Source organism: Rhopalosiphum maidis, chromosome 2 (assembly GCF_003676215.2).
Source record: "Rhopalosiphum maidis isolate BTI-1 chromosome 2, ASM367621v3, whole genome shotgun sequence".
Lineage (NCBI taxonomy): Eukaryota > Metazoa > Arthropoda > Insecta > Hemiptera > Aphididae > Rhopalosiphum > Rhopalosiphum maidis.
Genome location: NC_040878.1, coordinates 24,349,596 through 24,361,639, shown reverse-complemented (window position 1 = coordinate 24,361,639; position 12,044 = coordinate 24,349,596). Strand labels below are relative to the sequence as shown.

General features: G+C 27.7%; 2 protein-coding genes across 2 annotated transcripts; one reads left to right on the top strand and one right to left on the bottom strand.

Moving 5' to 3' along the window:
* Positions 1–345: 345 nt before the first annotated feature.
* Positions 346–5,288, bottom strand: LOC113554111 (Golgi phosphoprotein 3 homolog sauron). The gene is made up of 4 exons (XM_026957807.1): positions 4,334–5,288; positions 1,132–1,378; positions 872–1,047; positions 346–764 (listed from the first exon to the last, which is right to left on the bottom strand). Exons 1-4 carry the CDS (start codon positions 4,526–4,528, stop codon positions 516–518), a joined length of 867 nt encoding a protein of 288 aa, XP_026813608.1. The 5' UTR covers positions 4,529–5,288; the 3' UTR covers positions 346–515.
* Positions 5,289–6,394: 1,106 nt separating this feature from the next.
* LOC113551287 (phosphatidylinositol 4,5-bisphosphate 3-kinase catalytic subunit delta isoform) lies at positions 6,395–11,716 on the top strand. The gene is made up of 16 exons (XM_026953448.1): positions 6,395–6,657; positions 6,763–6,991; positions 7,067–7,295; positions 7,367–7,608; positions 7,675–7,921; positions 7,987–8,387; positions 8,448–8,647; positions 8,709–8,849; positions 8,911–9,189; positions 9,250–9,393; positions 9,459–9,728; positions 9,805–9,993; positions 10,569–10,711; positions 10,779–10,930; positions 10,992–11,162; positions 11,255–11,716. The coding sequence occupies exons 2-16, from the start codon at positions 6,845–6,847 to the stop codon at positions 11,501–11,503; spliced, it is 3,204 nt and encodes a 1,067-aa protein (XP_026809249.1). The 5' UTR covers positions 6,395–6,657; positions 6,763–6,844; the 3' UTR covers positions 11,504–11,716.
* Positions 11,717–12,044: the final 328 nt, after the last annotated feature.

Sequence of the window (12,044 nt, the reverse complement as noted above, 5' to 3'; positions counted from 1 at the left end):
CATACTTATAAAACAAAATTATCTTAAATCTCAACATAAAAATTTAACTAAAAATACATTTTTAATAACAATAGCGGATTTAAGAATAAAATGGCACTAAAATTGTAGCTATATGATCAGTATAATTACTGAACTATAAGATGCAAGTTTATATTTTTATAAGTGTATCATATAAATTAACTACTCACAATTTTAGTTTAATTCATAATAACCAAAAAAGTAATAATTGGTATTACAAAATAATTAATATACGTATATTACAAGGCATTCACATTTGATATTTAACCATTATTTTTTATACAACAGTCTGTTGACTTTCTTGTTATTTACATTTTTGCAAATACATTAGGTTTATCTAGTCAATGTATTTAAGATAAAAAATATAATATCATTACGAAAATCAATAAATCGTAAAATGGCAAAAGATTATACAACAATATTTTTTATTACATATATATTCCCCCCCCCCAGAAATTTATTAAGAATGTTGGTTAACTATTTGGTCTTAAATGGACTTATTTATTGAAATTGGCAAATACAGCCCAAATTACGTCATTAGTAGAACTTTTCATTGATTCAACTTCTAAATCCATATCTGATAATTCTCTTAGTCTTCTAGTGGCTAATTCATAATCTTCATCATTTAATGGAGAAAATGCACTTTCCAGTACATCTGATGCTTGAGCTAACAACAATAAAGCCAATAGTCGTTTATCCATTCTATGTGGATCATTAATCCATCGAGACAAAACAGCATCTTGTACCTAATATTTATATTAAAACATCATAAAAAAAATAATTAATATTTAAAAATTTGTTATGTAAACTGCAGAATAGGTACATAAAAACAACTTAATACTGAGTTAATTACCTTTTTAACTAGTCTCACTTTAGCTTCATTATCTGTTAATGGATGCGTAGTCATATCAAATAAAAGGAAGTTTTGTTTTTCAGTGGTAAGAACACCTTTCTCTACTAAATTTTTCGCTAATCGTTCTCTCACATTTTTCAGTTGATATTTGATTTTCAAAGGATTCCACGTTTCACCTACAAATAAAAATCAAGTTAATTATGTTCTTGTAATCATTAAACAAATACTGAATTATCTATAAGAGATTATATACAACACACCACTTAAATATTCAATCCAACTTTGTATTGTTTCAGGAGGATTGGTCTCTTTGATATGCTTGAGAGCTTCATCTAATAGAACATCACCTGTAGGTGTCTCATTTTTTATAACTACTTTTCTCATTTGTAGGCTTTTCCTTCGCATACCTGCCTTTTCTAGTTCAATTCTTTGACGAAGTGCAAGTTCGACAAGTATACATCCACGTAAGCCAGATGAAATTGAATCATTCCAAAATGATGTATACCCCTGTAAAATGATTATAAAAGTGAACCTTTTGTATATGTTAAAGTATGTTAAATAATTTATATTCTAACTAATAAACTTCAACAAAAGTGTAACTGGCACAGCTATACTCAAATGTTAATGATATGCTTATTTTTTGAATAATATATTAGAAATAATAATACTTAAAACTAGAGTTTGGTTAAATTTTAGTTTTTACTAAATCAAGCTTGAATATTAATTACAATTTAAAACGTCTACTAACAAAAAAATGTATTAGTAATGAAATAGTGTTTACACTTAATAAAAAAAAGTATTGTTAAATACAACAGTATTGAAACTGTTGAACATTTAAATTCTAACTTAAATTTTACTTTAATTTCTTAAAGTTCAAGTGTTTGAAGAGAATTATAAATAATAATAACTAATAGGTACTTATCATATTGCTAATTTTGAATCATTTATTTAAAATTATTAATAATTTAAAAGAATAGTCAGAGATAAATTTATAAAACTAATGATACTTGACAAATTTTAAATTTAAAGTTTTAGAATATAAGCCTATCTATATTTAAAAATATACAAAATGTTTGATCTTTTATTATTCATACGATTATTATGTTTTAGGCTTATGGTAAATATTACAGTAAATTAAAACACTTTTACAATATACATATAAAATAATAAAATAATATATATTATTTGTTTATCTAGCAATTGATATTTGTATCTAAAATGTTTATTGGGGTTCTCAAAATTAAAACAATCAATGTGTTACATAATTATTTTCCAAATAATTAAAAGTTACATTTAACACTGTCAACAATAGTTAAAGAGCAAACATAAATATTATTTTCATTATATCATAATAATATTTTTCATTTATTAGTAGATATTTTTTAACAAGCATAATTTAATTTAATATGAATATCAAATATAGTATACTAAATTATGAATTACTTAAATATTGATACACGGATTTATACATGAATACATCAATAATCACTGAATATGGTGCTCGAATAAACCATACAAATTACTATATTTGTACAACTGTATGTAACTGGCCATCAATAACAAATGTATGTTGTAAAATTAGATATGAAGGTAGAAAACATATAAGTTATCACATAACAAATAAAATTATTTTTATTTTAGTTCTTCGCCTTATTTAAGTTTATAACAAATAGTACACTTATTTGCACCAGTCATTATAATATTATTATTTAAGTAAATCTTTTTATTTATTTTGCTACTGCCTACTTACTTTGACTGTTAATTTAAAATATTTTTAGCCCTACAAATAAATTTAAGAAGTGCATATTAATACTTAGCAGCATTAGATAATTCAGTTTTATATAGAATACTTTTTTTTGTATTCAGAATACATATTCAAATATATTAATATATTATGTAATATTATTACTAACAAGTAGGTACAATACATTTTGAATAATATAAAATAATTATTATTTATACTTTATTATTTTTAATTATGAATTAATTAATAATTATTAAGTAAAAAATAAACATTTTTTTCTGGAAATAATAAATGGGTATTCATTCAAATATAAATAAAAAATAATATATTTAGAATATGTATTTGACTACATTTTTTTAAATATCTATAATATTTAAAATTGGGATTAAGAAACAAAAATGTTAAATGTACTTAATATCTTTATTTAAATACTGTACCTATAGATTGATTAAAATAAAGCAATTACAGGAATAAATACCTAACAAAAGTTTTAATAAATGTTAATATTAAATAAATAGGTAAGAGCATTTTGCAAGACAAAAAAGTGATTAAATGTTACTCAACACATTTTTATTTTTTTTATAAATATAAATCCATGATGAAAAGCAGTTTTATAAACAATAAATAATCTGCATAAAACAAGAAAAAAAATTTAAAAATATCAAGGATTTAGGACATAACAGAAGTCTAAATCTTAGAATTCTTATAAAAATTAAAGTTTCTTTACAAAAATTGTATTATGCTAAATATTTACATTATACACAATTAATGTTATACTACCTACCAAGTACCATGTAACAATAGGCACTTAACTATATTTAATATTTTTTCTTTTAGTATTTATGGCATTGTAAACAATGTATCAATAAAAAATTACTAAGAATTATATAGGCACATGAAAATGTGAGAGAAATAATTATTATAAATACATAAAATAATTATTAGGCATATGCCTACTCTTATGCAAGAAGGTATAGATGTAGTTTTGTTGGATTTTAATTGAAGTAAAACTAAAAAGTTGTTGTCTGCAACCTCTTAATTAACTAGAAAGTACCTACCTATATATTAAATAAATATATTCATAATTGTATACAATTTCTTTTAAAAATATTTTTGTTAATTTTAACTCTTAAAATATTTTGTATAGTTGTTTAAAATATATCATATATCTATTTAAATTAATTAAGTACAAATAGGTAATAGAATTTTATTATTTAGATACTAACTAACCCGCTGACTGATGGATAGTTGTGTACGAGGCAAGTTGGAAAAATTATCAGTTTACTACTATGAAAAATGTTTGAATTTAACATTGTAACAAAATTATACATTGTATTGCGTAAAAAAAATATTTACAAGATATTAGACCCATGAAATGAGACCAAAAAGCTAAAAAAAAAAATAAATATAATTTATCATTAAGAAATACCTAGGTACTTTTAAAGAATAAAATAAAATAGATAAAACTATTTTGTAAGTACCTACTATTAATGATCATTTCCGAATCATTTTTCTAAAAGTAATAACATGTTCAGTAGTGATTAGAAAGTGTATAAAATAGTCGATTTGAACCACTGAATGGATACTTAATCCATCACTTATGTGCTCGAAACAATATTATGACTAGTACGCTTAGTTGAGTATTTATATAACAAATGTTTCAGACGTATAAGCCGATCACGAATCTCAATAGAAGTTAACGTACACCTACAATATACCTCTTTGTCTTTGAGACCAAGCAGTAGCACTTCTTCCATTAACGTGAGCCGTGTCTCTTTCGAGTCACCATCGTCGATGTCCTCCTCGTAGTCAAGCTTGTCTGCCGCCGACTGCCCGTTCTCCTTGGACACGCCGTCCGTGTTGTCCCTGTTGACGTTGCGCCTCTGAACCAGACCATCAGCGCGGCTCATCATCTCGGCGGACCGTGTTTGGGTACTCGCCTGTAATCACTCGGGTATCGTGTTGGAAACAAAATTTCCGCGAAATATACCAAACCCAATTGACTGAAAAACGTACGTTGTCGTGCAAAGGGTTACGCTCTCTGCGTTTTTGACGCGAATGCGAATTCCGAGAGGGCGAGAGCACACAATTATTGATAAGGATTTTTTTTGTTGACGTCTACACAATATTACAGACTACAGTAGTAGTAATGGCATATAAATATAATAATAATAATATCGTATGGCGGTATCACAATTCACGATAATGTAATACGTTTTCACCGCCCCTTCTTACGCGCATAAATACCAAAACCACGGCCTCAGATAAAGTGCAGTTGTCCACGGTCTATGGCCCAAGCGAGATGATAACATACTAACACGGCGTGGAAGGTGTTCGCTATAGCAATAACGCGTCGTGCCTAGACTTTTTCTACGAAAATCGAGATTGCGATTGTTATTATTATTATTCGTTATATCAGTCATAATAGTATATACTATATGATCATCATTGTAGCATTTCGGCGGTCTGCGATGCGTGATAGAGCTGCATTAGTCACAAACGTGTTAATTGATGAATGTAATCGCACGCGTGATTATGATTAAACGGAATACTGTTATAGAGTCATTGATTAAGCGTAATATATTTAATCAATGGTTTAAGATTAAATGTACGTTCAATTTTACGCACAGCTTCTGTCGGAAACTCAGAAATACACTGCCTGAGAAGCGCGGTTATAGAATATAGATGATAATTATACGGTTGCAACTGTTGCAAGCTTGCGTGGCGGCACAAAGTGTTGGCCAGCTGACGCCGTCAGCAGGGAAAATGAATAACAACGTGAAATATTCTTATCAAATTCGATAAATACCTGTTCAATGCTAGCGCTAACAACGGAGCGTGTAATGTACTAAAGTTGTAACAATCATAAATCTATTTTACAGTTGTAATCATGTCTTAAACATTTTTATTGATTAATGATTATACATTTATAAATACTATAAGGAAACTTGGGATTTGGGAAACTGGAATTTACTAGAAATGAAATGAACCGAACGTTAGTTATCCGTACAATAAATTTAGTGAATGAAACTACAGAAAATAAAATAGTAGAAATTAAATTACAAAAAACGAAAAATTTAACGTTTCAGAATTTGTTTTTGTATCGTTAACAAAATTAACATAATGTATTTCAACAGAATTTTAATCTTGGCGAGTTGAAATATTGAAATTATTATCACACAACGTAGTTTTACTGAAAATGATAATAATATAGACTATTTAATATGTATTAAATATTGTAAGTTTTACACAAAAATAATTTTAAAAGTTTATTATTCGTTATTTATTTATCAAAAATGTTTAAATGTTTATACTTATCTTTCTTTTTTGAAAAATGTTTTTATATAATATATAGTATGACTTATCATTTAATTTTTTTTGTAAGTATATCTTTTTATTATCATTTATTTAAGTAAAATATATAATGTATTGATATACAATTAACAATAAACATTTTAACATGATAAATACATTATTTAATTTGTTTTTTATAGTTTTGAAATTACCGTCATAAAATTATGGGCAATCAGAACACTTAATTCACAACTAGTCTATGCTTTTAATAGATATAGAAATTATTATTATTATCTATCTTCGCACATAGATGGCACTTGAGGCTGGATCAGTGTTACCACGTGCGCCGTCAAGAGCCTGTTTCTTCCTCTTATACAGGCGCAGTATTGCAGTAGTTTTTTTCGAAATTACGGGAAGAAAAAAAACCAGAAATGAACAATAAATAATAATCAAATAGTGAAAATATTTTAGTACATAATGCAGTGATAAATGATAATTCTGCGATGATAATAGTGATATATTTTTTTTATTTTTAATGTTTTTGTAATTCAGAATTCTACTTGTTATTTGTTAATAGTAATTACTTAGTAGTCAGCACTCCTCCAGTAATTTGAAAGAAACTGTCTGCCTACGTCTAATCGCGTTGATTGACACCCTTTGAATTTGACTTCCTACCTATCAAAAAATATAATAACGAGTAATAATGGCATAATTCATGCAATAATGAATTATTATTTTAGTAAATAAGGTGAGTTGAATACATCTCATACGGGTTTGTTACCGATTTTTCATGCATAATTAAAAATTATTATTGCCTCTTTTGTTTTTTAATTTTATTTCGTTATTTTACAAGGCCTTTTAGGCACACACCGAGAAGTATAAGATGTTTAATAATTAGCATTATGGTGTGAACAGTCTTTACAAAATAATTCAAGATGGTGTGTGAAAATCCAGCTTTCCATTTCGATTTTTGGAACGACATCAACCATGATTCTGTCGTGGAAGTCACTTGTTTAATGCCCAATAGTATTTCAATACCTTTAACTGTTTCTACAAGCACATCACTCCACGAGTTAAAAGAGGTGTGTGGATGACTGTATATGCGTGTATCCCTTGAAGTATTTAGGTGTCACAATTTACATAATATTATTTAATAGGAATTATGGGAGGAAGCAGTCAAATATCCATTGCATGGTATGTTGCACGACTCAAGTAGTTACAGCATATCTTATGTCAATGCAATGGCCCAACGCGAAATGCTTGTGGACGAGAATAAGAGACTATGTGATGTACGCCCATTTTTAGCAGTTCTTAACATTGTAGAACGTCAAGAAGATAAAGCAGATAATGTACTTAATGCCCAAATAAGTAATCTCATTGGTAAAGGTATGTATAGCTATTATTTTTCGATGGTATAAAAACATTTTTAATTGTGTTGCGTTGTACTATTTATTTAGGTTTAATGGAATTTGATTCATTGAAAAGTTCAGAAGTAAATCAGTTTCGTGGTAAAATGAAAGCATTAGCTGATCAAATGCAAGCTAATCGAAGACGGCAAAGTTGGTTAGAACGACTTATGTATCAATTTGCACCACGCTTAGCTGCATCTACTTTATCATCAAATGTCTTGCCTACTACAGTAACCAGAAGATTAAGAGATGATAATTTTTCAGTTGTAATAAAATTTGATAATACAGAGGTATATTTTAAAGTTAAATGTGTATTTTAGTATCATACATATTAAAATATCAATGTTATTTTTTAGACTACATTTACATTTAATGTGGGTCTTACGACAACACCTGATCAACTGATGTTGCAAATACTAAATAAACGTGCAATGACATTAAAAACTAGGAATGAAAAGTGTTCAGATTTTACTCTAAAAGTTTGTGGGCGAGAAGAATATATCGTTGGTCAACATCCTTTAATAGATTTCGCCTATATACAAGATAGTCTGTCTCAAGATCTCAACCCCATTTTGATTGCTGTTTCCAAGTTTAATGCTCCAGGTTATTAATTATTATTATTGTTACTGTTATTATTAATCATAAATTTATAACATAAAATATTTTAGTTCCAGAAGAAGTAAATAAAGATCAGACTGAATACATTGAGCTAAATAAGACTCGTTCAACATTAACATTACGTAAAAAAACTAAACACAAATTGTCATTTGATATTGATGAACAATTTAAGTTTAAAGTGAACTACATTAGTAAATTAAACTGTGATGATACCAGAACTGTTGAAGTTGGAATTGAAGCAGCTTTGTTCCACGGGGGTAAAGCATTATGTGAGTGTGTTAGAACATCTGAAAAGATTGTTAACAACGGTGACTGTACTTGGGACGAAGAACTAGCATTTGACATGAGTATAGCTGACATACCGCGAATGGCTCGTTTATGTTTAGTTGTGTATGAAGTCTCCAAAACTTCAAAAGGATTAAGAACTAGACGTATTAAAGAATCAAAACAAGTAAATCTAAATTATAATAAATTATTATTTGAAAATTTTATTTTTAATTGTAATTTGTAGGAAATGTTTGTAACACCAATGGACTGGGTCAACACAACTGTATATGACTTTAAAAATCAACTGAAAAGTGGGTCAATCACTCTATATATGTGGACATATGCTGATGATTTGCAAAATGAAGATTTGTTACACCCACTTGGTACTGTTGTATCTAACCCAAACGTTGAACAAACAACAGCACTAACTATAACTTTTCATAGGTTTAAAATTATATTTTATTTTTAGTATCTCAAAAACTAATATAGATTTATTTATTTATAGTTATCAACCAGCTGAGCACGTAATTGTATATCCAAGTTTGGATAAATTGCGAGAGTATGCTGATAAAAAAGGAAAAGAAGATTTAAAAGATCAAGCAATTGGAGATTCACAATCACTAAAAACTTACTTAGATCAAATAAAGTATGATAGAACATTTAAATATTATTATAATAATATTCATTGTGATGTTGTTAATTTATAGGACAATGGCTGAGCGCGGAGAACCTTTAGATGAAATGCATGAACAGGATCGAAAGAAACTGTGGCGTCATAGGTATCACATATTGCAATCAGTGCCTGGACTTTTAGCTAAGCTTTTAGACTGTGTGGAATGGGGTATACGGTGGGAAGTCGCAGAAGCCACCTCATTGGTCTCTAGATGGCCTCTTTTGGGACCACAGCAAGCTCTGGAATTACTAGACTATGCTTATGCTGACCAAGTAGTTCGAAGTTTTGCTGTTAAATGCTTACAAATACTAAGGTGAGTTTATTAGTATTCATTAATAGTTAATCAATGATAACTAAAACTGTATTATTTTAGTGATGAAGATCTTTCATTGTTTCTTTTACAACTGGTTCAAGCTCTAAAACATGAATCATATTTATGCTGTGACCTAGTTGAATTTTTGCTTACAAGAGCATTACAAAATCAAAAAATTGGCCATTATTTATTTTGGCATCTCAGGTATGTTAAAATGATGTATATTTTTTAGTATAGCTTATCACTAGCATTATTGTCATTATTATTAGATCAGAAATGCAAGTTGCGTCTGTCTCTGTACGCTTTGGTTTGATGTTGGAAGCATATTGCCGAGGGTCTATTGAACACATGAAAACATTAATAAGACAAATGGATTTTTTGGAAAAACTGAAAAAGACCACAGAGTTAGTGAGGCAGCGTCGTGACAAAGAAAAAGCACGGTCTTTTTTACAAGAATATTTTCAAGAAGGACATTGCATTGAAGCTATGTCATCTGTAAATAGTCCTTTAGATCCAAGTTATAAGTACAAAAGAGTTAGGTATGTTGAATTTGCTCTGTCAAAGTTTATAATATTATAGTATAAAACAATGGTCTTATCAAATTATATAATATAGGACTGAAAAGTGTCGTGTGATGGATAGTAAAATGAAACCTTTATGGATAGTTTTTGAAAATGTTGATTCACATGGCGATGACATTTACGTTATATTTAAAAATGGTGATGACTTGAGGCAAGATATGCTTGCTTTACAGATGATACGTATTATGGATAAACTATGGAAAAACGAAGGTTTGGATTTAAGGTAAGTTCAAAGCCGTATAAATATTATTCTAGATTAAAATATCCAGAAAAGTGTTAAGAAAATTGGGAATAATCCTAATACCTGTATTGTATTCTTTACACAGATGTTTTAATTCATTTTTCGTCTACCTCATAAATTCATATATACACACTGCTAGTTGTATTACGGCAATAAAATAATATAAAAAATTTAAATTTTCTATTTGATTTGATATTTAAATGAAAGTATACAAATCATTAAATACATTTGCCAAACTAGATTTAAATATATTCATTTCTTACAAGCATAAGTCACATAAAGTTTTAAGTCATAAACTAGATTATATATTGCATAACAGCACACCTGTATTTAATACATTTTGAATTTGATGAACCTAATTATATTATTAATTATTAATTTAAAATTATAATTTAATATTATGTGATATCATTTTTTATTTGTTATTAACTTATAAAGTAATACCAATCTAAAATTATTAAAGAAAAAATATTATATATTAGTGTAATATTTATTCATAAATATTTTGATTGAATATTATAGGACAGTAATTTACCTACAATTTAATTTTATTCTAGGATGAATCCGTACCAATGCATATCCACAGATAACCGTGTAGGTATGATTGAAGTAGTGTTGAATGCAGAAACCATAGCTAATATTCAAAAAGAAAAAGGGATGTTTTCAGCAACATCTGCTTTTAAAAAGGGATCATTATTAGGTAAGATTATATTGTAAAATATAATTACTAATAATGTTATTAATTTATTCAACAATAACATTTTTAGCATGGTTAAAAGATTACAATCAAACAGAGCAGTCGTTGCAAAAAGCAATCGAAGAATTTACTTTTTCGTGTGCTGGTTATTGTGTAGCAACTTATGTACTGGGTGTTGCTGATCGCCATTCAGACAATATAATGGTCAAAAAAACAGGACAAGTATGTATATTCAAATATCATAACTTAAAAGTTATTTTTAAATTATTTTATTTTTTTCCAGCTATTTCACATTGATTTTGGTCACATTCTTGGTCATTTTAAAGAGAAATTTGGTTTCCGCCGTGAACGTGTACCATTTGTTTTGACTCACGACTTTGTGCATGTTATTAATAAAGGCCAGACTAGAAAAGAGGCCCTTGAATTCCAAATGTTCCAGAATTACTGTGAGAAGGTAATTCAGCAGTTACTAATTTTTAAACTATATAAGTATTAAATAATATGTTACGTTTGTTGAAAAATATTATATAAATGTTTTTATTTCAGGCTTTTCTAATACTAAGGCGCCATGGTTCATTAATACTTTCTCTTTTTGCAATGATGATTTCAACTGGACTGCCGGAATTGGGTTCCGAAAAAGATCTCAACTATTTACGTGAGACACTTGTAATGGACCTATCAGAAAATGATGCTAAACTACATTTTAGATCCAAGTTTGAAGAAGCCTTAGGTAATTCATGGAAGACTTCACTTAACTGGGCATCTCATAATTTAGCAAAAAACAACAAACAATGACAAAAGTTTCTAATTGGCTTGGAGCTGGCCATACTGCCGTAATTTCAGTTTGAGCTTATTAATACTGTGTTTTCCTAAATTATAGTAGACAAATTGTATTTAAATTTTAAAACAAATGTTTAATTTGTAAATGGGAGAGAAAGACGTAATTCATATTATTATGGTTACCTCAGTATGATTTTTTTTTCTAAGTACATAAGTGTATAAATTATTTTTAATACATTTAAAAACATGCAATATTAATATAGTATATAAATTAATAATTTATATATATTATTATCAACTATTATAATAGAACTATATTAATATAGTTAAATGTGATTTATTTTATTTGTGTAAAATATTCAACATTGAGCAAGATATCTATGATGGAGTTGGATTAAAATAAATTATAACTGCTACAATTGTCGATTGGACTGTTTTTCATAGTTATATTACACATATGATCATAACTTATGGGTTAGGCAGGTTTACAAATTTGCACACATAATGCATTAAAAATCTTCTCAACATAATTAAATAAAATTATTAATATTAGTTC

Coding starts and splice junctions, on each gene's coding strand:
- LOC113554111 (XM_026957807.1), bottom strand. CDS start 4,528: ATGATGAGCCGCGCTGATGGTCTGGTTCAGAGGCGCAACGTCAACAGG. Junction 1,379..4,333: donor TTGGTCTCAAAGACAAAGAG/GTATATTGTAGG, acceptor ATCATTTTACAG/GGGTATACATCATTTTGGAA. Junction 1,048..1,131: donor TTGGATTGAATATTTAAGTG/GTGTGTTGTATA, acceptor TTTTATTTGTAG/GTGAAACGTGGAATCCTTTG.
- LOC113551287 (XM_026953448.1), top strand. CDS start 6,845: ATGGTGTGTGAAAATCCAGCTTTCCATTTCGATTTTTGGAACGACATC. Junction 7,296..7,366: donor AAGTAATCTCATTGGTAAAG/GTATGTATAGCT, acceptor CTATTTATTTAG/GTTTAATGGAATTTGATTCA. Junction 10,712..10,778: donor TAAAAAGGGATCATTATTAG/GTAAGATTATAT, acceptor TAACATTTTTAG/CATGGTTAAAAGATTACAAT.